The 22,946-nt window shown below is 44.7% G+C and overlaps 1 protein-coding gene across 2 annotated transcripts; it reads left to right on the forward strand.

Moving 5' to 3' along the window:
* Nucleotides 1–1,488: 1,488 nt before the first annotated feature.
* On the forward strand, nt 1,489–21,465 carry CDCA7L (cell division cycle associated 7 like). 2 transcript variants are annotated; one of them, XM_075419179.1, is made up of 10 exons: nt 1,489–1,560; nt 7,909–8,055; nt 11,468–11,599; nt 12,050–12,409; nt 14,316–14,390; nt 15,856–16,041; nt 17,478–17,615; nt 18,478–18,627; nt 19,764–19,900; nt 20,251–21,465. In XM_075419179.1, exons 1-10 carry the CDS (start codon nt 1,489–1,491, stop codon nt 20,279–20,281), a joined length of 1,428 nt encoding a protein of 475 aa, XP_075275294.1. In that variant the 3' UTR covers nt 20,282–21,465. The 2 variants fall into 2 exon arrangements, with proteins under 2 accessions (XP_075275294.1, XP_075275295.1); XM_075419180.1 differs by having other exon boundaries at nt 17,481–17,615.
* The last annotated feature ends 1,481 nt before the right edge of the window (nt 21,466–22,946 follow it).

Below are 22,946 nucleotides of genomic sequence, written 5' to 3' on the forward strand. Positions count from 1 at the left end.
ATGTGGGCAAGGGAATTTCTTGCTGTCCTGGTCCAAATATCCAGGCTAGAGGGCTTGTAGATGCTCACCCACATTCTGCTAGACAGAAACCTGGGTGTGAAACACGCCCCTAGACCTTATCCTGGCATCCCCTTGTTCAGACCTAGCCATCGAGGGTTCTCCTGTTTTCTTAAGTCCCAGAGACAGAATGGTAAAAGGCACACGTTTATTTTACAGCACTGCAAACACTGAAAGAGCTTTGCTGCTGATCCCGAGGGCTCTTTACTCGTCAGCCGCCTGCAGAGGCCACCCGGTTGAGATGGATGATGAGCAGCTGGCAGCAGCCCCGTCAGAGGAGGCCTGCCCTGCAGTACTGCCAAGGCAGAGGACGGTCCTCAGGCCCGCCGAGGGACAAATGTTCAGAGGCAAGAATCGGGAAAGGGTGGGGAACATTATACAATGTGCCTTAATCACAAGAGTTAATTACAACCACGCTGGAAAGCACACTGTTCTGTTACTGAAGCTGCAGCAGGAAAATACCAACTTCACTGGTTCCTGCCAGACCCGCTTCATATCGCACTGGACAAGTGAAGATTTGCAGTGTCAGCGGGACGGGGAGAAGCTGCGCATGGGCCGGCACCCCGCCCCAGCAGCCATCTCTGCTCCAGGGGCTGCTTTTCTCGATGAATTAATGGGTAATCATAAGTTAAAGTGCCTAATGTAGTGCCACCTCCCTCGATTAATAAAGGGATGCACATAATGTAAGTTTTTAATAAAAATTAAACCTCTTAATTGAGGAATACAGGTTATTCAGAGGAAAGTAGACAAGTGGTTTCCACGTCTTTGGGTTCATTTTTATTCCTGCCAGATGAAGAGTGGAAGAACATAGTAAGATAGGAAACTGCTTTGAGGAAAAAATGCTTCAAAAATTGATACAGTCCCGTTTTTCCAATTTGCTTCCTCTAATTTGATTTACTTTCCACCACTAGTGACATTTTGAAATTCGAACTCGTGGCTCGCCGCTGAGAGTGACCAGCTCCGCTTCCCACCACTTTCACCTCCAGGTTTCGCTGTCCCGGTTCTGGGCGGTTGACTGGGGAAGCCGGGCAACGCTCACGCGAAGTTTGAAGCTGCATCGCCGCCAGCCTCCAATTTTTTTAGAGTTTTCCCCAAAGCTTACAACTCACACCCGTGCCGCGTCAGTAAATATTTTAAATTATTTGGAGGATAAGGTCCTCCACAGGACCACCAAGGGTCCTCCACAGGACCAAGGCCGCTCCTTGCGGACCACGGGCTGCTGCCGCGGGAGGGGAGAACGGACGACGCCGGGGGCCGGCAGGGGAGCCCCCGCTTCCCCGGAAGCCCGGGAGCCCCGCAGCGGTACCCGGCCGGCCCCGGCCCACACGACGCGCCCGGTCCCCATCCCGCCGTTCCCGCCGCCGCCGGCCGGCTCCACCCCGCCACCGCCCCCCGCTCCTCCTCCCTCCTCCTCCTCCTCCCGCGGCAGCCATGGCGCGGCGCGGACGACGGCGGCGGCGGCGGACGACGGCGGCGGTGGCCCCGGCGGGGGGCGGCGGTGAGGTGAGGCGGCCCGCCGGCTGCGCGGAGCGGGCGGGCAAGTCCGGGAGGCGGGGGGAGAGCTTCGGACCCGACTGCTTTCCGCCTTCCCGGGGCTGCGGCGGCCTTTGTCCCCGCGGCGGCGGGACCGGGGGAGGGGACGGGGGTCGGAAGAGCTTCCGCGCGGCGGGCAGCTCTTGCGACCCCCGTCCCCCCCCCCCCGGTCCCGCGTTCCGCACTCCACGTGGCGCGGCGGCCCCGGGGCTGCGGAGCGGCGGGGAAGGGAGGGTGGGCGGGCGGCCCCGGGGCGTGGGGAAGCTCCAGCCGCGCTGATGGAGGCCGGTGGGCTGCGCGCAGCGCTGTGGGGAGGGGCTTTGCGGGGAGGTGGTACGGTGGGTGTCCCCGGGGAGGAGAAGGTCGGTGTCTGGGGTCAGCTCTTGATCTTGGAAGGTTAGGGAGTTCCGCGGGTTTGTGTGGAACGGGAGGGTTGCGGGAACACTGAGGCGTTTGTCAGGACCTCTGTCCTCTTGGGGACTTTGGCAGCCTTCCACCTTGCTATGGCCTCAGGCTCTCCCTGGGCAAAGTGGAGAGAAGGGCCCTGTAAAACAGTATGGGAGAAACCTGGTTGGCGAGGTACAACAGATGCGAATGGCACTTACTTCTCACCTCTGGTGCTGTAAGGAGAGGCTCTTACTGCCTGCTGGTCACCTTGCTGAAAGGGCGCACAGCGTCTTTCCTTGGAGGCTCAGCAAAGGGGAGAAGGATGCAGCCTGTTGTCAGTGCTCTCCTGCTTCTCGTGGGAGCTTGTTTTTGGCAGAGCGAGGCCTGCTGCCGGCTCTTGCTCTTCCTGAGTAGTGGGTTCGGTCCTGGCTGAGCCAGAAGGACGTGATAGTGGAGGCTTCCTTGTCGCGGAAGTCGTGGGTCATCTGCTGACTGGTAAACGAGCTTGCGAGTGAGTACGTGCCCCCATTGAAAGCAGCTGCCAGGGAAGTTAGCAGTGCAAAATTGTTTTGAATTGCAAGACCTGCAGTTCCGTTTCCCATCCCAGGGCATAATTTAACGGGTCCTTGCACAGCAGCTTAACAGTTTGTTGAAGGGGTGCTGGCTCACAAAGCTTTCGCACCCAAAAAGCCTGGACGCTGGCTCTTGAGACTTGAAGAGTGGACATGTTGCACGTACAGAAATGTTTTGCCTGGAGCGCTGGGGCTTGGAAAGCAATTAGGCACCACCACAGATGAAGGGGATGCTCCTGAATTATGCAGAATAATTTCAGAATTAGCTATTACTACTTTTTGGATCAGCAAGAGATTAGATAATACAAAAGAAGAGATAGTAGCAGTTGACATGGACTTCATTCATATGCTGGCATGCTGGTATTCACATTGCTATCAGCGGTTTCGAAAAGCAGGGGATGGTTTCCAGGTAGATGTTGCGTATGGAAGGTAACATTTGAAATGACTCGCCACATGATGGTGGGTTTTAGCTTACTGAGTTACCAATTTAAATAGAGCAATGTAGAAACCATACTCTACTGTTCTAAAAATAGCTGAATTTACTAACATGTCATGGAGATTAGCAGTAGGTTGAAAATACCTGAAAGTGGTGTGAAAATAACTGTAACTTTTTGTGGGGGCAGGGAGATCCACCCTGAAAGTGCCAGGATTTGTTGTTGTGACAGATTTACAGGCTCAGGTGTAATCCATCTTCACTTTCGGTGAAATCAAAGTGTTCCTGCGAAGACTGTAAAACTGTGTGGTGACTGCTCGTTTTATCACTTGTTCCTGCTTTTCTGTGAACACTTGTTTGCCTTTCACCCTGGTGCCACTTGTGCCAGGAATATACTTCATCGTCCAGAAGGTTTCAGGTGGTTGTGCTCTGATGCTTTTGAGAAATTGCCAAAATCATCTGGGATCTTCTTCGCCTTCCTGGATTTCGTTGTTGCCCTTTAGTCTCAGGCTGGTTGGCTGGTGTTGGTGGTCCTGCTGACCATGCATCTCGTTGTGTGATTCTTCTGCACCATAACACATGTCTTTGCCTCTCTCTGCCTTCCACAGCTTTCACACGTTTGTATGATGATGTTTAAAACCAAGCTTTCATACAATGCTGTTCGCCTTTATGATTCCCATGGAAAAACCAGGAAATCGACTTCGTAAATAGTTTTGGGTTTTCGGTTTGGCACCTACCAGCATTCTGGCTGGGGCCCTCTATTCTTGTAGCGCTGCTTGTAATTGTCAGCCTTGGAGTGCTTTGCTGTTTGGTTGTAATTTTGCGGCTACGAGCCAAATCCAATGCCTGTAACCCCTGGGTGGCGTGCCGTGGGGCTCGCCTCCGTGCCGAGCCCGGGCCGAGATTTTCCAGCGTAAGTTGAAGGTGTGACTTCGCACCAGTTTGGTTTGCGTGAGCATGCGTTCGAGATTAAACTGGGATTATTTCAGTTTCACTGAAATGCATAAGCAGTCAATAGGAACGTTACTGAAATTAGTTGTACTTTGCTTTGGATAGGAATGTCCATACGTTGTGCAAACTTGAATGAGGGGAACACAGCCCAGTGGATTTTTTTTTCATGATAGGAGCAAAACCAGACAATTACATCTAGCGCTGCTTTCTCACACGGTATATGCTCTGATACATCATGGTCAGAGAAGAATGTGCTAGTGTGACGATTGGCAATGAAAGCGATATGTACAAGTACCTCTTAAATATAATTAAATATGGTTGGCAGTGGCACAGAAATGACGCTGATGCTTCCCACTGAAGCTGAGGGCGTGCGTGCACGCAAGCATTCTCTCCTTGCAGCCTGCCAGGCGTTGCCTTGTACGAGGGCGAGTTCCATCTGTCTTGGCCTTGGTATCAGGAAAGTTGCTTTCTCACTTGAGACATGAGGATTCTTCCTGTTGATGTGGAAAGTAGAACATCTCACCCCAAGCTTTTCTTTTTCTCCTTGCCTAATGTGGCAGGTGGAGTTCATGGAGACAGCACTTGGAAAAATTGAATTTTGGCTGGTGGTGCCCTCAGGTGCCTTACTTTTCCCATCACTTGTGTGGTGAGCGCAGGAGTGTCACCAGAACAGGTCTGACATCCCTCCGGGCCTCGTTGTCCCACTCCGTCACCCTTGTCCCTTGGTGGCAGGTCTGCCACCCACACAGGCACGCGAGCTGCCTGCTCCCTGTCCTGCAGGAACGGCTGCTCTCCTCTGTGCAGCCCAGCAAGTTCAGTGGCACTTGGTCAAGTTTAGAGAAGGGGAAACTGGGAGATGGGAATATCTTGAACTTTGATCTTTTAGTGGAAAAAACACCACACTTAATGTTGGCTGTTCTGGAAGTTGTTGGATTGTATGCTGTTTGTAGTGGGGAATGTTTTCTGCTGCATTTGAGAAGTACCTTGTGGGTGTTTTAAACCAGTAAGTGTGTTTTATGTGTGAAAATAACTGAGTGCAATAGGTATAAAATTTCCTACTAAAAATGAGACTTTGACTTTTTCAGCAGCTGTGAATGATTTCCAGCTTTTACTAGATTTTCAGTACTTAGCTTTTTGTAATCGGTATTTTAAAAGGCAGTATTTCTCACATCTCTGCAGCGTTTCAGCAGACCATTGTGTGTGAACCTGCGGTTTTTTCATGTTGAAATATTTTCCCTGAGCAAGCTTGAAATGTTCATCACCGCTCTGCCTTCCTGCCTTTTTTAGGGGTTTAGTGGCAAAAAGAGCCTCTCTCAAAGTGCCTGCACCTTTCAAGTGTTTAGAATAGATTAACATTTTAACATTTAGGCAAATATCTGTTTTCTTTCATGGTATACACTACTTTGTTGACAGGGTTAAAATGCTAGGATCTGATGGTGATTGTAAATCAGTTTCTGAATGTATTTTAATTGAAAGTTAAAAATGGAAATGTCTGTGGCTTCCAGGACTATCCAATAAATAACGGCAAAGCAGCCCATCACAACAGAGATGTTTGGTGCAAGCTTGTCTTTGATGTCTGTCTGCTGAGCGCAATGGACTTCTGCTGGGAATAAACATGACTTGTGATTTCGGGTGTAGAAATACCGGATTTCAGGTGTAGAAGTACTGGCAATGAGCAAGCTTGGTCGTGAGGGTGCTCTTTTTATACTCCTGGGGTATGCCCACCTGGTATGTGTCAGGTGTTCTCTGGTATGTTAACCTAAGCCCTTTTGGTGAAATGGGGACTCATCGATGAGTGAATGGGATTCTTCCTAGTCAGGCTGTGGGGAGCAAGTTATAAAGTAAAAGTCTTTGAGACTTCTGCAGTGAGTGTTACTTAAATCAGTACCTTAGTATTTGGGAATGCATAAAGATCAAAAAAGGTCTTCTACTGGGAAAGTTTCTTTTTTCCCTTTTTATTTTATTCTATTCAAAATCAGTAATTACACCCCCATAACGGCTCCTCTGGTGCAGATGCAGAAGTAAGAGACGAAGAAGAAGAAATTAGTTAGGCATACAGTAATCACAGCAGCGGCTAACTCAGCTGTACAATAGCACGAGAACTAATGCAGCGGCTCCTGGAAGCAATTTATTCATGGCAGCGAGGCTCACAGCTCCTTGTATGTTTTTCCATGAAAATGCATAATGCTTCATTTTTATCGCTGCTCTGTACTGAGTGAATCCTGTCGCAGCAACGGAGCCGGAGTCTGGCTGTTCGTTGTGAGAGGCAGGGGCGAGGGAATATCCAAAGGGGTTGGGGTGCAGACAGCACGACTCCTGCAGCGGTGCATTGGGTCGTGCTGTTACATGCCTGCGAGGGTCAGTTGTTCAGAGGTGAATTCTGCTCTTGCCCAAGCAACAGTAAATCAGTTTTGGCTCGGTCTACGTCAGCTTTATAAAAGCAGAGCAAGAACAAAATTAAGCCCATGTATGGCCATTACTGTAGGTTATTTCAGAGAGTGATGCTTTGGTCAAGGTGGTGCTTACTCTTTTAATGGAGGTAGAATTTTGTCAGCAATGTTATTTTTGGAGAATGAGCCTCCTTTGGGCCATTTGCCTTGGCACAAATTAAAAAAAAATTTAAAAGGATAAAATAAAATAATAATAAAACATAATGATTTATATGGGGCCCTGTATGAGCAACCTTGGTTGTCTATGACGGTGAGCAGGTGGAGTCTGCTCTCGGTTCTGGAGCTCATCTCGAGGGTGTTCTCTTGAATGTTCAGGGCTGGAGACCATCTCCTTCGGATGAGGAACGGGCCCCTCTCAGGCAGCTGTTGATCTTGTGTTCGTGAGAGTTCATGAGAGCAGTGGGAAATTCATGTGTGGCTTTCGCACACAGCAAACAGCAGAGAGGCTTCCTTCCAATAAGAGTAGTGTGCGTGACGTGTACCCGTGGCCCTGGGGATGTAGAAGATAAGTGTCCAGGTGCTGGTGAGCTATTCGGACACTTTTCTCCCCGAGCATTTCTGTGAATGGCAGAATGGTTTTGCAAATGATAGTGGGATTTGTAAAACCGTGTTCTGAAATGGCAAAATGCCTACTGCCTTGGTTTTTAAGGCTGGATCTGTTCATGCTGTCCTTGCACACACCAAATCGTAGAGCAGACGACGTGAGAGCTGTCTGAAGGCTTACTTGCTGGCCTGTTACATGGAGAGGCTTATCCAGAGTGCTTGGTGAAGTACACGGCTGGGGGGAATGGTCACCTCTGGTGGTACGAGTCTCCTTCCGTGCTGGAACTGGACTTCTCGAACTCTGAACCTGTGACCTGGGTCACCTCAGAAAGTGCCGCTGCCCACCTTTGGCAGTGCTTCCTCCTGGTGGGCTACGTCGTGAGTTTCTGCCAAATGAGAAATGTTCTTGGTTAAAATGGGTTTTCACCTTCTTACCAAGAAAAAGCTCTGCAGCAGTACTGACGAAGGAGAATGAGTGGCATTGGTTTTATTTTTGGAGTTAGCAAAGTGACTACGGAAATAGGTAACGGTACCGTTATCAGATCAAATGGTAAGGTTTCTTTGTACTTGTTTAGCTTTGCGTTACGTTTGAAGGTGTGTTCCTCACCTCTGAGCCATCGTTGCCTGTAAGAGGAGGAGCGGTGGTGGGTTTCACTACGGATAAAGGGTGCCCTGAGCATGTGCTTGCAAAGATGAGGCATGCAGGTATTTTTACATCTGAGAAGTACTGCTGTGTGGCGTTAAAACGTATCACATCCCCTCCCTAGCCCCAGATCTGGAGTCTGTATTTAGGGATTACAGCCGTCTGTACAAAATTTCCTGGAGTTTTGCTAAATGAGGTACAGCTTACGCATAGCATATTTTGTGATACAGATTTGTACTTGCATAGGAGTAAAAAAATAAGTTGTACTGTTGCCAATTCGAGTTTTCCTATTAAGTTGGCGTGTCTGACTCGTGTATTTTCTGTCTTGTTTTGAATCAGAAACAGATACCCAAGGAAGTGGCTGACATTTTTAATGCCCCCAGTGACAATGAAGATTTTGTGGGGTTCCAAGATGATGCTTCCAGACAGAGGTTGTTGTCAGAGGACGGCTCTGCTAGCTTTGGTTCCACGGAGTCAGGAAAAAAGGTAGGAACAGATTGCCGTGGCCCAGTTCCACGCTTTCGGTGCAGTAGTACTCTGAGCTCGTGTCAGGGCTGCATGAGCTATAACTAGCAGCAAAACTCATCTGCAGTCCTCATATTAAAAATGAATGTAAACAAATTTGCTATCCTTTTTAGGTTCTGATGATTGCGTTTAAAAAGTCTTTCATAATATAAAGAAAATGGGTTTTGTTAGAAGGTGAGCTTTAAGTGAAGTAGGTAAGTGAAGCAAAAAGGAGACAGAGAATTACTACCATCCTGGGCTGGTGTGCTCTGGATTCATAAAACAGTGGAAATGCATGGTAATAGATGGGTTTTATAAATATGCAAACCTCTATTTCCAGAAAGTAGAAATTTCCTTCCAGAAAATTAATACTGTTTCTGCACTAATTTTTGTTAGTGCTTTTTCTGCACTAAAGTTGCTGGTTTAGTGGTGGTGACCTACAGAAACCATCAGCTGCTGCTTTGATGGGGAGATTTGCTGGTTCTCTGCTCGCTTAATGGTGAAGTAGCTTGGATCAGCATAATGATTTGATGCTTTTCATTCTCTGACTTGGTAGCTGGAGGTACCAGCTGAACTCATAGGAAAGGAAGAGAACTGGTGTGCTGTCTTAGCTGCCAGAAAATTTAGTTTTTAGTCTTTTAGAAGCTTGTAATTATATACTTGATAGATATGGGCTAATGTGCTAAAAGATACACTTGTTAGCTGTGCTCTCAAAAGGGTCCCTCCGTTCCATTAATAAAAAAATTGAAAATGTTGTCGTCTTTTTTTTTTTCCTTTCCCCCTTTTTTTGTCCTTTTCGTTTCCTTTTTTGTTTGTTTGTTTTTCCCGTCAGATCACTACCTGGTTAAGAGCTGCTGAAGACAAGGAGTATGACTGGTGTTAGCAAAGGGAACAGGCAGAATGAGGCTTGTATGGTTATGTGCTATTTCTGAGCCTTTGTAAGCAAATGGCCTCAGAGAGCCTGGTACAAAGTGCAGAGCCTGTTTGGGAGTGGAGCCTGAAGTCTGTGCTATGGAGCAAGGCAGCAGCTTAAAAGTAACATGATAACCTTGGTTCTAAATTGCTTCATCATCTTGTTGCTAGACAGTGGTACTGGTAACTTCAGAAAACCAGGAGGTAGCTTACTCTTGTACCTGTGACTTTGTGTGGAGCATCAAGAAACATCGATGAAGGAGAGGTGGTGGTGGATGGGGACCCTTGTGTGGGACCCTGAAGTTCTGCTTCTGCCGCCTGCTTGGGGACTGTAGGAACCTTACTTTACTTTACTTTGCCTTGGTTTCCCAACTTGTGAGAAATTATGATAATGATCTTTGCTGCAAAGCCTTTTAAAATCCTCTGATGAAAAATGCTGTGGAAGAGCTGGGTGCTGTTAATTTAACATGCGTTGCTGGGAATCCCAATGAGACTTACTCCAAATTTACAGCTGGCACTGCAGCCTTCCTCACAATTCCTGTGTTTGCCTTGGACTGCAGCTTATTTTAAATGTCCATCAGTACTAAGTTTAACTCCTTTACTGCTAAATGGTACAATAAAACCACATTTTTTTTATCCTGTGTTCCAGCCATTTATGATGCCAAACGCCGCTGTCATTGAGACAGACCATACGTACTTGTTGTGTAGGAAGCTAAAAGGTTTTGGTGGGAAGAGCAAAACGATGGGAAGTTCAGAAAAACGCTGCAGTTGTCGGGAGCAGAGGCAAAGCAGCTGCCCTGCCGGGGTGATGAGTGGGATGTTAGGGCATCAGGCGTTCCCTTGGATGCTGATGCGCAGACGCATTAACATCAGTGAACTCTGCGTGCCTGTTTTTCCTCAGGGCTTTCTGCAGTCCAACTCCCGTAATCTCTGCACATTGGCTGAGTTTCAGCCATTCCTCCTATCTGTATCCCTGATGTGTGTTTTACCTTGTGTAGACCGTTCTTCGTAGGTGTAACAGCATAGCTCTAGGTGTGTTATTTTTAGTCACTTTACCTAACGGACAGCTTACTTCCCCCTCGCCCCAGCCTTCACTGTGGAACTTCATGAAAACACAGAATGCATAAAAACTTCGGTTTCCCTCCAAGAAATACAATTTAACTTTAAAGTAACTTCCTTATTGTGTTTGTTCCTTTCTCAAGCAGCTGCACTGCAGCTATCAACAAAAGAATAAAGTAATTCTGCTTGGAGAAAACTCATTCCAATTACCCGTAATAATTTGTAGGAGATGTTTAAGTGTAAAGAAACAGCATATGCGGTAGCTCCCCCCTCCCATTCCCCTGCAAGTTTTTCCACTCATCTATTGTATCTATTTTTCACCAGATATTATCTTAACTTAAAGAAATGTGTAATTAAAGTCAGGGAAGGGAGGGAACTGAAAAGGAAGAATAAAATTATTTAGCAAGTGCATCGTATAAAAGGTAATTTTTGTGTCTAGTGTGGGAGGAAGAAATAGCAGAGGCAAATTGGGGAAACAAACTTAAGTGAGTGTTGCTAACTTTCAGGAGGCAGGTGTGGTGTGAACACGGGCTATGTTCCCACCATTAACGAGTCTTTCAGGAGACTAACAGGGGCAAATTGGCAGATGATCCGCTACTAATTCTGATTAGAAGTATGGAAATCTATTTCTGATTTAGTAAATGCATTGTGTTTAATTGATATGTAATGGGCATATCGTGAAGAGTGTTTTAATGAGTTTATTTGTCTTGGGCTGACTTTTCTGCCTAGTCTGTAGGCAGAAATTTGGGATCTTTCTACCCTAGAACACATTTGAATGGTAAACTGCACCGCTGAAATGGAGAGAGTAGAGCAGCTGGGAGGTGGAGGGATGTTAGTTGGGCTGTTCAAGGCTCTGTGGTGTTGCGTTGGTATCTGTCACTTTGATGGTGGTGTAACAGCATGAGAAGGAGCAGATCCATCTCCAGGAGCCTTGAGTACTGCTGCGGCAAGCCCGCAGGAGAGTGTTGCTTCTACTGCTAAGTGAAAAAAGGAGGGCTCTTTCTTAACTGTGGTGGTGGTTTGTATTTTCTTCCACTCAAGGGCTGTTTTTTCACATCCAGAAGTAAACATACAAAACAACGTGATAATTTACCCATAAGAAAACCGACGATTTATTTTTATTGGGTAGTAGTGAAGAAGAGGAGGAAGAGGTGAAGAAGAAAGTTTCCCCCGCTAGAAGCAGCTCAGTTAAAGCCCTGTGCTTGAAATGAGAAAAAAAAATCCCGCTAAGTTAAAATAACTCAATGCTGAAGACTCTGAATGTGTTCTGCTTTTTTTGTTTTGACAGGCTTTGCCTGCCAAGTGCTTTCACAGTATATGCCATCGAGTTGGTACCTGTCTGAACCTCAGAACTGGTTTATTGTGACTGTGTGACTGCTCTGTCTTGACTGTCTGTCACAGCTACTGGCTGGTGTTTTTACAGGGGGTTCGATTTCAGCCCAGATACCTCACTGAAGAACTGCAGAGGATTTTCACTGAAGACACTGACTCTGAAACGGAAGCGTTTGAAGGCTTCGCGTCAAGTGAGGTGGATGTGAACAAGAAAGGAGTTCTGGTAAAGGCAGTCATCTATGCGTGGATGTATATGTTGACTTCCTTTTTTTCTGAGTCTTCTGTGTAAATGTCATGTTCTAGTAGGAGTGTTTCTGATACACCATGATGTTATTCCTTCATGCTGAAGAAAAATATGTGTTACCTTAAAAGAGAAAAAAAAATATTTAATGCATTATCACATATTAGAAATGAGAATATCTTCCCCTGCTTGTAGACTGGCTGTGCTGGGCAAGATTGTTCCTCTGAAGATAGCTGTGTGACAATAATAATATGTGTTGATCTGTGCATAGGGAAAGAGTCGTGTACTGTGAGCTTTTAAAAATTTGTTGGATTAGGTGGATTTATGACAGCGCGTTTGGGTGGTGAGACTGCTGCCTAGAATTCGTGACTTAAAAATGGCCTTTCTTGTGTCATGGCCTGTAATCTAACGTGGGATTCTTCCTGCCTCTAGGCAATGGAGTCGGCCTTGAGTGATGAAGAACGCAATAATTTATTGGGTAGTGAGGAAGAAGAGGAGGAAGAGGTGAAGAAGAAAGTTTCCCCCAAGAGAAGAAGCTTTGGCCTTCGTGTTGCCTTGCAGTTTCCCACCAGAAGGTCGTCGGAGAAAAGTGTGCCTGAACAGGCCTTTTCTAACTTACCTCTAAAGAACAGTGAATCCCTCGCACCTCTTTCAAATGAAGTAAGCTGCAAGCGGTGGGACGAGCTAGAGGGCTCTGCTTCAGAGTCTGAAGAAGACATTAAAGAAACACAGGAGGAAAGTTCCAGTGCTCTGCTTAAGAGAGCCATGAATATTAAAGAAAATAAAGCCATGGTAAGACTTACGAGCAGTGCTTTGTTCTCTGACATTTACATCTGAGTACTTAGCTTCAGCACACTTGAATCTTGGGGTCCCTGCTGCTACTGTGCTGGGACTTTGGGAAAATCTCATGGTAGTTTGTGTTTGAATTTTTCTACCTGGGAAAACCCTAGGGGACCATTGGAACTCAGACTTCTACCCCTAAAATAGCCTCAAGTAGGACTAGCCTGCTCAAGTTTAAAACCAGAGTTGAACCAAGCATTTTGTATGTGGATGTGAACAAAGTTACAGATTCCCAAGTTGCAGTCTTATATTCAGAACGTGTCAGAGAACCAGCTGATCCCTTCAGGTGGTTCGTGGTGTCATTTGCACAGTGGAGTTTCTGCTTTTCATGTCTAACAGATCTCCTGCAGTTAATTGGAAAGCCAGCTAAAAACTGCCAAGGATGATAAACGTAACTTTTCAGTCGTGTGGGATATGATGTTTACAGTTACGCTTTGCCATATAACTACTGAAAGTGTGTTGGTGTGGGTGTAGATGCGGAAGAGAGAGACGCTGGTCATTCCCTAACGCTTTTTTCTCTGTTGTCCAAAAATGCCACCAGCTCTAATTATCATACTGCCATGCAAATCCAAGTTAATGCTGGGTCCTCAGTGGCTCCTTCAGTTTTACTGTATTCCAGGAAAAGTTGCAGCTTCCAAGTGGTCTTGGGGCTCAAGTACACCTCTTGGGTGTGTGAGCTTGCAGCTGTCACTTAAAAACTTGCTTTAGTTTTGTCCTGTGTTTCTAATCTGTCTTGTATCCTCACGGCTGTTGTCTTGGTGTTGCTGCTTTTCCACCCTTCTCACCTTCCACTCTTCCTTCTAGTTCAACCATTGCGAAATTCATTGGCATCCTAGTTGCGGTACTGTAATGACATTAAATAGCTCTTAATAAACACCACACTGAAGTATTTACTGAGAAGTGCTGTATCCAGCTTTTAATCTCGTGATTGGTGTGGTGGTCTCAGAGACAGGCTAGCAGCCTGGCTCATCCCGGCTGTTGCTGGCTTTTCAGAAGACAGCCTCACCCTGGCCTTCTAGAACAGGTCAGTATTTTTTTGGACCTGTCAGCCACTGCTTCTGTTGAAGTATACCTCCAGGACATCTCCTACACGATGCAACAGATTGTCCTGCTGAAGTGTTTCTGGTACTGCATATGCCATCGTTAGGGGAGCCGCTGGCGGGGCTCAGTGGTTTTACGACTTTGCAAATGAGCGTGTACCCGTGTGGCTGCATGTATCTGCACAAAGCAACTGGTGTGTAGCATTGCTGGCTGTGGTTTGCAGCGTTTGTGAAATCAGCACTACCTGTCATGATTGGAAAAGGGATGTTCCCGGTCGTTGCTACTAAGGGCCACTGGAAAACGACAAGCCAGATTTCCCTGCTTCAATGTCACTGCTTAAGGGGACACTCTAAGAGTTCCCTGGCAGAAAGCACAGGTGTATCAGCAGTCGTTCAGTAAAATAGCTCACAGGGAATATCTTGCAGCCTTCTGGCCAAGGGATCCCTGTCTTCCTTTTCTCCCTCCTGTCGTATGAACAGTGAAGTTCTTGTTATTGGTCATAGATAGCGTAACCACGTTGTAATGCACTACTTTAGTGCTGTTTCAACAAGATTGGACGTAACTCTAGCTAATTCCAGTTCCCAGTAAGAAATAATGGGAGCTGTGAAATTAGTACTGCCTGCAGTTTTGCTCATTCAGGGGTAAATGAACCCCTTTTGCGAGCCCCACTAAAATAAAATGCCTCCAGAAAGGTTTCGTGCACTGAAACTTCATGTGTTTAGATAGAATTTGGAGTGCATGTGAAGAGTGCAGGATAGGTGTTGCTTATTTGCAAATTTGCAGTGATTTTTCAGTGCAGCATCACTGTTGATTTCAGCTTGCCCGGTTGCTGGCGGAACTGAATTCCATACCGGACCCGTTCCCAGTGAAAATGCCCACCTCGACTCCTTCGGTAAGTCTCCGGTACTGGCTGGAGGTGACAATCATTTTTGCTGGACTTAGGATTAATGTGGTTCCTGATGAAATGCTTCCACCAAGTTTGTTCTGGTTTTCTTTGGTTTTGGTCACTTTATTTGTATGGATTTGCTATTGGTCAGTATTTAAATACCAGAGGTTATGTGAGGAAAGGGAATTTTATAAGATAATTTACAAAGAAATGTAGAGACCAAGGTGAGAGGCTTCTTTATCATTTTTGCCCCAGAAATACTGTTGAGATGCCAGACAAATGTCTGTGTGTGTGGGAATAAGGAAGAGTAATTTGTTTCCTTTGGGTTTAGATCCTGTTAATTTCCCTCTTGCAGGCTTTTCTTTTAAAATCCACCCTTCTAGTAGAGCTATGCTGATGAAATTCAACCCCTTCAACATGAGCCCATAATGGTGCTGTAGTTATTTCAACTGACTTTTCTCGGCTAAAAACAGAGAACTGTCAACCCCTCTAGGTTCTCTATAGAATAATGTTTTTCCACGTATATTATCAGCTGGAGAGATATGAGGAAAAATCGTAGGGCCATATCTTTGGGAGGCCCATGTAGAAAGGCTGGTGTGGTCGTTGTCAGGTGAAAAGGTGAAGCCTAGTCTTTGAAAGGCTGGAACCTTGCTAGCTCTCTTAAATGCTGTAGAAACTTAAACATTCTTTGAATAGATACATTGTTACTTTTATTTAGTATCTTTGGTTGAGGAAGGGAGAGGGCATCAGGGGTATTCTAGTTACCTCATCTGCTTGGTTTTTGACTTCCAGCCTGTCTCCTTGTAACGTGCCTTTCATTTTTTTCAAATGAAATAAGCGAAGTGTTTGGTAGCAAGCGGACTTGCTTCCTACATCTTGTTTTTACTGTCAGATTTAGTAGCTGCCTCTATGGTAGGTGTCCATGCAGGACTTCTGTTGCATGAATTCCATCATGCAGTAATTGGCAGGTGTGACAATATGAATAGGGTATCTTGTACCTGCTAGTAATTTCCAGGTCTTAGGAATCTGGAAGTAGGAGAAGCAGCTTATTAATGTCCTTTCAGTTTAAAAAAATATAAAAGAAAATAACTTAGAATTTGGATTATTCCTTGGAGTTGTATTCAGATTGTGAGAAAAACTGAACACTTAGCTCTCACTATTCTTCAGTAGCTAGCTTCTACCTTAATATGCCATACATAAAATTTTGGTATAGTTCTGTGATGTTAATTGGAATAGAATTTGACGGTGGAGGTGTGGTGTTTTAAAAGGAGCAAAAAGGTATAGCGTATATGGAGAACACTTTAGACTGCTAGAGATTGGTGAGGTTTGGCTTAACAAATAAGGAGTGGGACAAGACCACATTAGTTTATGATAGTACAAGTGTGGTACAGACATTTTCAGATAATTTCTGGTGTTTAACGCTACAAACATAACTGAAAGGACAGTTACTGGAATCTTCTTCTCTTTCTAGAAACAGAGGAAAATCCCGCGGAGGACATTTTCTGAAGGCCAGATAGAACGTCGCATGAACCCAACCAGAAATGCTCGTCCACCACAAAAATTTGCCTTGGAAAAATTTACTGTGTCGGCTGTCAAATTTGCAGAACAATTCCGTAGCTACAGACAGCAAAACCTCTTGAAGAAGAGACTCAGTGTGGTATTTGCCAGACTTTGATATCTCCAGTAGTCAGGAATTAGGAAACATTTAAATTGTTGGCCAGCACTTAGAGCAGATATCAAATCCTACAGAAAGTTAATGGGAACCTTTGATTGGGATTAGCTACAGAAGAAGTTATCTTCAGGCCTCCCTGCCTCATCTTTCACCAGTTAACTGAGCTCTGATTGTGACCTGTGCTGTCCAAACGTAACAAGGCAGTTTACTTATGATCTGTTACTTATTAATTATCCAAAAATTACTAGAGCCCACAATGTAGAAGGCGTTCGAGTGGCAAGGCAGTGGAGCTGATGGAGGTGACAAAGCAGATCTCTATCTTCAGACTCAGAAAAAATTAGCGGAAACCCTTCTCTGGAAATAGCAGAGGGAAGATAGGAGTTATATAGCTGAAGTGAGAATGAATGAAGGGAATCTGCACCAACAAACTGCTGACGTACTGGCTGGCCATTCAGCCGTTGCAGTTTTATTCTTCCCCATTTTTTTTTTAAATGTTTTTTCCTTCCCTTAGCTTATTGTGGTCATTTGTCTTGGTTATATTTATTGTATGGCCTTTATAAAGACGACTGTCTAAGGTTGCATCTGCATGGGCTGGATCCCGGTTCTGCTTGTAGGAATGAGTGCTGAGCATAGCTGAAGCATTATAGAGGGACCTTGGCTATTAAAAAAGGTGGAGTAGCACTGAATAGAGAGAATAGAGCTCATCTAGTGTGAAGGACAAATTAAGTGTTAAGAGTGGTGTAGGGGGAAGGTTAAGGACCAGATAAGACATGTACGTGAAGTTTGAAATCTCCTGAGGGGCATAGTGAAGATCCATGATTTGGGGTCAAAGAGAATGATTTTTGGAAGGATAAAAAGAGCACTTAATAGTGAGCAGGGGATTCTCTTCCACACAACAAACACGATAATAAGAAAGAGCTGCATATGGCAGGACTAACCTAAAACTTGAGTAAAGGCTTTTTTGCAGGACATTAGAGACTGTCATTGGAGAAAGCAGTTAGAGAGCATGTGAGGAGGTTGAAGGAGCAAAGCATGGGAAGGCAGATGATTATAGTGCCTTATTTTGAGAGGGAAGAAATGGAGTATGGAGAGTTACAGTGGAGGTGTGCAGGCAATGCAAAGAAAAGGAGATAGCAAAAAAACATGTTAGAAATTTGTGGAAACAGAAGTAGCAATGATGGGAAGGAAGAACATATGAACAGAATAAATAAGAAATGGAGTAGAGAAAAGGTTAGGGAGGAAAGGGAGAGAAAGAGGCGGTGATGATTTGGAAACTATTCCCTGTTCTTCCAGTAGTCCATGTGCCTGTAGTCTGCCCCCTCTAGACTGCATATGCATTATAAATGAAAGAATTTGTCACCAATTGTGGTGACAGAGTCTTCATAACACCAGACAGCAGGTGTTGAGATGAGTTTGTTTAGCAGGGGAATTGTGGAGTGCGCAAAAGGAGGAGGAGATCATCAAAGTATTCATCTCAGCGTCCAGTAGAGGATATTACTGAGGAGGACTTGGACAACATTGCAATCACTGTTAAAGACAAAATCTATGACAAAGTTCTAGTAAGTGGCTGCTGTTTTCTCTGTTCTGTCTATTCACTTGAAATTGAAAGTCTCTTAGCAGGTCATCTAGTGTTTGCCAAAAGGTTTGCTTTCCTGAGGTTCTGGAGGGTGCAGCTCTGTGTTATTGTAGGACACAAGCAGAACTTTGAAAGCTTTGCCAGGCTTCCGTGGGCTTACCCATGCTGGTTGATACGCCCCACCAACTTTTTGCCTCTGCAAAGAAGTGCTTTCTTGCCATAGAGCTATTAAGTGGAATTTGCTATAGCTATGACTCACTACTGATAGGACTTGACATCCCTGTTCTCTCTCATTCTCACTTAATATAAATGTGGTGGTGGTTGTACCATTAAATAATCGTGATCTCTGCTGCTCCTTGTACCCTCTGGAAATGACATTTCTGTATGTGTTGGATATTTCCAAAGCTCTTGAGGGAATGCCTCCTCCTTTCCTTCATTGGATTTGCTTATTATTAATTGTCATAAAGATCTAGATGATCAGCTTACTGTATGTTTCATGCCTTATTGTATTTGCAGCGATGAGTCACAAGGTCATTTTCTGAAGTTTTAGCTTTTTGCTAGATAGAGGGAAGGATCAGAGCTGCGACGTGAAATTCATGTAGTTTGAAACTCCCAGTGCAATTGAGGCTGGGCACTGTCTCTGTAAAATCCCTAGCATCTCTCCAGATAACTGTATGATTTATCATAATAACAGTACTTATGGTTCTTACTAAGACTTTCATTACTGAATATTACTTTGGTTTGAAGTTTGTGCATTGCTATCAGCAGATACATTAGGAAGGTTCAGCAACAAGCATTTAAAATGTCCTTCATACACATGTATTTCTCTTCCTTTTCAACTTTAGGGTAGTACTTGCCACCAGTGTCGACAAAAGACACTTGATACAAAGACAATCTGTCGCAGCCAGAACTGTGGAGGAGTAAGGGGGCAGTTCTGTGGCCCATGTCTTCGAAATCGATACGGGGAAGATGTGAAATCAGCACTGCTTGATCGAGTAAGTGTCTTGGGCTGTTTCTTGGGCTTGGAAAGAAAGTGTAATGAATATGGTGTTGTTAGTATGCCGTGATGAGTATATGCTTGTGATAACATGGTGTTCAAAGCTTTTTGTCAGCCGAGAAGATCTGTAATACTGTTACGATTGACACTGATCTTGTTGGAACTCAAGTGGAAGGTGCTGGACCTGGGTTACAATCCGTCTAGCCTCGTGCTTTGAAGCTCCACTTGCTTACCAGGTAGTGGAGGGAAAGTGTGAAAGCTTTTAAGAAAAGGAGTCTGTCCCCTTTCAGAAAAATGCCAAAATGTACCCTTTCTTAATACTCTCTGGAACGTGGCATGCAAAGCAGGTTCCTTGTTCTAGAGTCTAATTTTTAAATATGAGAAAGAAAGAAAGATACCTTAAAGTCTTAGGGCTGGTTCCCTTTCCTCTGTTATCCCCTGAGGCACTGGGCAGGGAGAGAGTGCAGGCTGCTGCCAGAGAATGAGGCACGTGGCCACGCAGAGACCCGGCGGCAGAATAGCTCGCTCTGTGCTCAGCTTGTTCTGGGACCTCCTCTGCCCCACCTCTGCTTTAGAGATTGGGCTCTTCTGAAGGACAGCGAAGAACTAACGGCTCTGATGCGCTGGCCCAGTGTGGCAATGGCTGCTATAGTGTCGTGCAGGCTGTGTTCAGTTGTTGAGCAGCTGAGAGACGTCTGCCTTCATGTACATGCTGGGTAATTCAGTCTCAGGAACCGGGCTATGCTGGCAGGCAGAGCCGATGAAGCTTGTCGCAGTGGGTACCCATCTTTTTCTAGGGAGTTCACTATGGTCAGCCTAACGTGGGCTGCCTCATCGTTAGGCATTACAGGGGCCCTGAGTCTATTTTAAATTCATACTGAACAAATCAGAGAGCCTGAGTCTTCAGAGTAAGAAGTATTCAAGTAAACAGGGTAGTACTTAAACATTTGTTTAATCCTGCAGAATTCGGAAAGTGTTAACAGGGTTGGTTGGCTGGATGATGCAGGCTCTCAAAGCCTTGCCCTGAACAGTCACACAGTAAGGAAGCCATACTCTGTCTGAGCAATGGGAAGGTGAATATAGGCTTACTCCTGGCTTGCCTTTACACCCCTCCCCCCATTCACCCCCTTGCAGGCCTGGATCTGCCCTCCGTGTCGCGGGGTGTGCAACTGCAGCTACTGCCGCAGGCAGGACGGGCGCTGTGCCACGGGCATGCTCATCCACTTGGCCAAGTTCTACGGCTACGACAACGTAAAGGAGTACCTGGAAAGGTGAGGGCTGTGCCCTGCGGTCGTTCATTTTTAAACTGTTGTAGCCCTTTAAATAATACTTGACATCTGTGGCCTGGGACGAATCCTGGGGCTGTGCAAAAGAAGTCTCTTGGACTTGAGATTTCTCCTAGGCTGAAATCAGCTTTATTGAAGTGAGTCATATTGTCTGTAAACCACTCATTTGCTTAAGAAATTGAAATCCTTTTCCTTATTTTGAAAACAGTATTGATTGCTTCAGGTTTATAGAAGTGCTGTTTTGGAAGTTGTCATCTTCAGAAATGGAAATGGTCTGTTTATGGGGAGCCCGAGTTTCCTAAAAAGCGCTAACACTGTTTTCTCATGTCTTCTAGTTTACAAAAACAACTGGCAGATGACAATTGAGAACGCTGAACTCAAGCTGTGCCTGCAACTGGGTGATATGTTGACAAGTTTTGACTTCAAAAGGTTGTTATTATGTTTTATATAAGATAGAATAGTAGATTATAGTATATGCATTTCTGTGTTGGGAACTTTTTGATTGATGTGGTCTTATGCAAAAGATCTCTCAGGAAAATGTTTTGGTAGAGAAATCTACATGCACAGACCTTATACCTTAAGTGAAATGGCACTCTTGAACCTCGAGTTGTTAATTTTTTAGTAGAGCTACGCAACCACATGATGGAGAACTTGGTCAATTTAAGCAATATGTTTATTTATATAATTGTACAAGTTTGCAGAAAGGGTGTTTAACAACTACCTGTCAAGCATACCGTTTACAAAAAAAAACCCAACAAAACAAACCCTTGTGTTCCAACCTGACCATAAAGATTCAGTTTTCCAACACTTGCTTTCTGAACCTGTTCCTCTAGTTTGTGGAACTTGTCCCTGCAAAGAAGGGAAGGGTATTTTCATCTGAATGCCGTTATCTTCCAGCCAAAGCTGATGCCATCTACCAGTGGGAGGAGGATTTTTTTTTTTTTTTTATTCCAAAGTGCAATTAATCAATGAAACATGTAAGTGGAAGATTGTTTTGTAAAAAAAAAAAAAAAAAAAACCTAAAAAATTTTAAACATCATCCCAATAACGAAAAATAATTGCTCACCAGCAGTTTTTGTGTGATGCACCTCCTGCCTGAACCAACTACCTTACAACAATTGTAACTAGTTAACTGGTTTAAATCACAAAGTTCAGAATTTTTTTTTTTATACAGTTCATACTTAGATGTTTTTTCATATGTACAAGCAAGCTTTCAAACAACTTTGTTTAAATGCAACAAGTTTGTATTGCAGTATGATTATGTTAAAATTCTTGTAAGATACATGTTTCATTTTATGTAGAGAGAATAAAGAATAATCAAGAGGAGTATGTTGTGAGTCAAACTACACCCAGGTGCTGATGGTTCCCATTTACTTTCCCATAGCTGGTGTAATGAAGAAATGCTTGCAGATCAATAATCATTATGTAGAGAAACACATGAACACAACACTGACAGATGAGGAAATAACAACATAGAGCACATAAATGTTACACTAAGGATTGTGTTTTTGTGAGGCAAATCTCCTGCTCCAGCTGACTGTGAAAAATATTTATGTCCTTTTGCTTTAACTACAAGGCAGACTGAGAAAGCAGCATGTGCTATTTGAAAGCTTAGTACTAAACTGCCAAGAGTAAAGCTACTGCCAGAACCCATTTAGCTGGCTTTTCCTGGCTTTGCAGATTGAAAGTCCAAACATAAATTGGTGCTCTGCTTTTGGTTTTATAAGCTGGACATTCATAAATATTGTTAGTTTCCCTTTGATCCACTGGAATAGCCCTTACAAAAATGACTGGCATTGCTGGAGTCAGTTCCTTGAGCCGGGCTTCGGCTGTGGTCCCCAGCTGGACATCCCACCTAGCGCCTGCAGTAAACATAGGCACATAGTGTACATGGTGTTCTGTAGTGCGAGATCAGAATAATTTGGGTTTAAACAGTTGCTTACTGCTAAATGCTTAAAGCTACATTTGAACATACAGATTTAGTGCAGACTGTTGTTGGCCTGTTGTGCATCATCTCTTTGTGTGAATGTGGAGATGAGTGCGCAGTACCTACCTGGGCTGGACTTCTGGTTTCATACGCATGAAAGCAGGGACTGGAAACTACTTACGCTTGGGACTTTGAGTACGCCTGTGGCCGAGTGTGCCTGGCAAAGTCAAGCGCTCAGATTTTCTCCTAATTCTGCACTAGTTTACGGTCAAGTATTCCAAAAGGTGGAGAACTACACTGGAGTATTTAGCAATGTTTGTATAGTGAGATATCAAACAGGTACTTCAGTGTAGCTGAGACAGGTGAGTTCTGTTCTGCTGAAGGGCGGTGCACTTTCTGAAAGCTGCTGAATTTGTTAAGTTTATTGTGTGTTCTTCTAACATAAACTAGCATACAAAATGTTGCAGATGCTTGTTATGAATTTTAGGAGTGTTTATGTAGCAACAGGAAAGTTTATATTTGCAAATACCAACACAAACACAGAAACCACAGCTCACAGTGTTCCTTGATACCTTTCTCATAGCCAGAGGAGGAAGGAACAGTATCGCCCTTTGAGTGACAGATGTTTAAAAAAAAAAAAAATCCTCTGAAACATTCAGGCTACTTTTTCAAAGACCAACAGTCAAATGACCTGCTCGTCATTGCTCTAGTCCCCCACCTTGACTTTCCCCTTGGGGCTTACCGGCTGTAGTAGCAACTCCCTTCCAAAAGAGGTGCTTTCCTATTATTATATTCGGGTCTGGTGGAGAGTACAGGTAGTGATGGTGCTTCTTTAATTGCCTGTTGGAGCCATTCACCTTTGCTCTAATCAGCTGTAACTTAGTAGACAGCCTTTCTAAGTTAAAACTAAAATTCTATTTTGACTGCAGGCCTTAATTGTCATTCCTAAACTAGATGCTTCAGTCTCAGGAAAATACAAAGTACCCTATTCATCCTCTGAATGTTTATTAAAAGAGGAGTTGCAGCTCAAAAGATGAACACGATTTCCATTCAGGGACAGCCTACAACCCTGTTACAGCTGCTGCAATAATTGACTGCTTGGAA

This window comes from Opisthocomus hoazin, chromosome 4 (assembly GCF_030867145.1).
Source record: "Opisthocomus hoazin isolate bOpiHoa1 chromosome 4, bOpiHoa1.hap1, whole genome shotgun sequence".
NCBI classification, from domain to species: domain Eukaryota; kingdom Metazoa; phylum Chordata; class Aves; order Opisthocomiformes; family Opisthocomidae; genus Opisthocomus; species Opisthocomus hoazin.

What these genes read in the sequence shown, in the direction of transcription:
- CDCA7L (XM_075419179.1), top strand. Translation starts at nt 1,489, where the DNA reads ATGGCGCGGCGCGGACGACGGCGGCGGCGGCGGACGACGGCGGCGGTG. An exon ending in CCACGGAGTCAGGAAAAAAG is followed by an intron (nt 8,056 to 11,467) that starts GTAGGAACAGAT and finishes GTGTTTTTACAG; the next exon opens with GGGGTTCGATTTCAGCCCAG. An exon ending in GTAAAGGAGTACCTGGAAAG is followed by an intron (nt 19,901 to 20,250) that starts GTGAGGGCTGTG and finishes CATGTCTTCTAG; the next exon opens with TTTACAAAAACAACTGGCAG.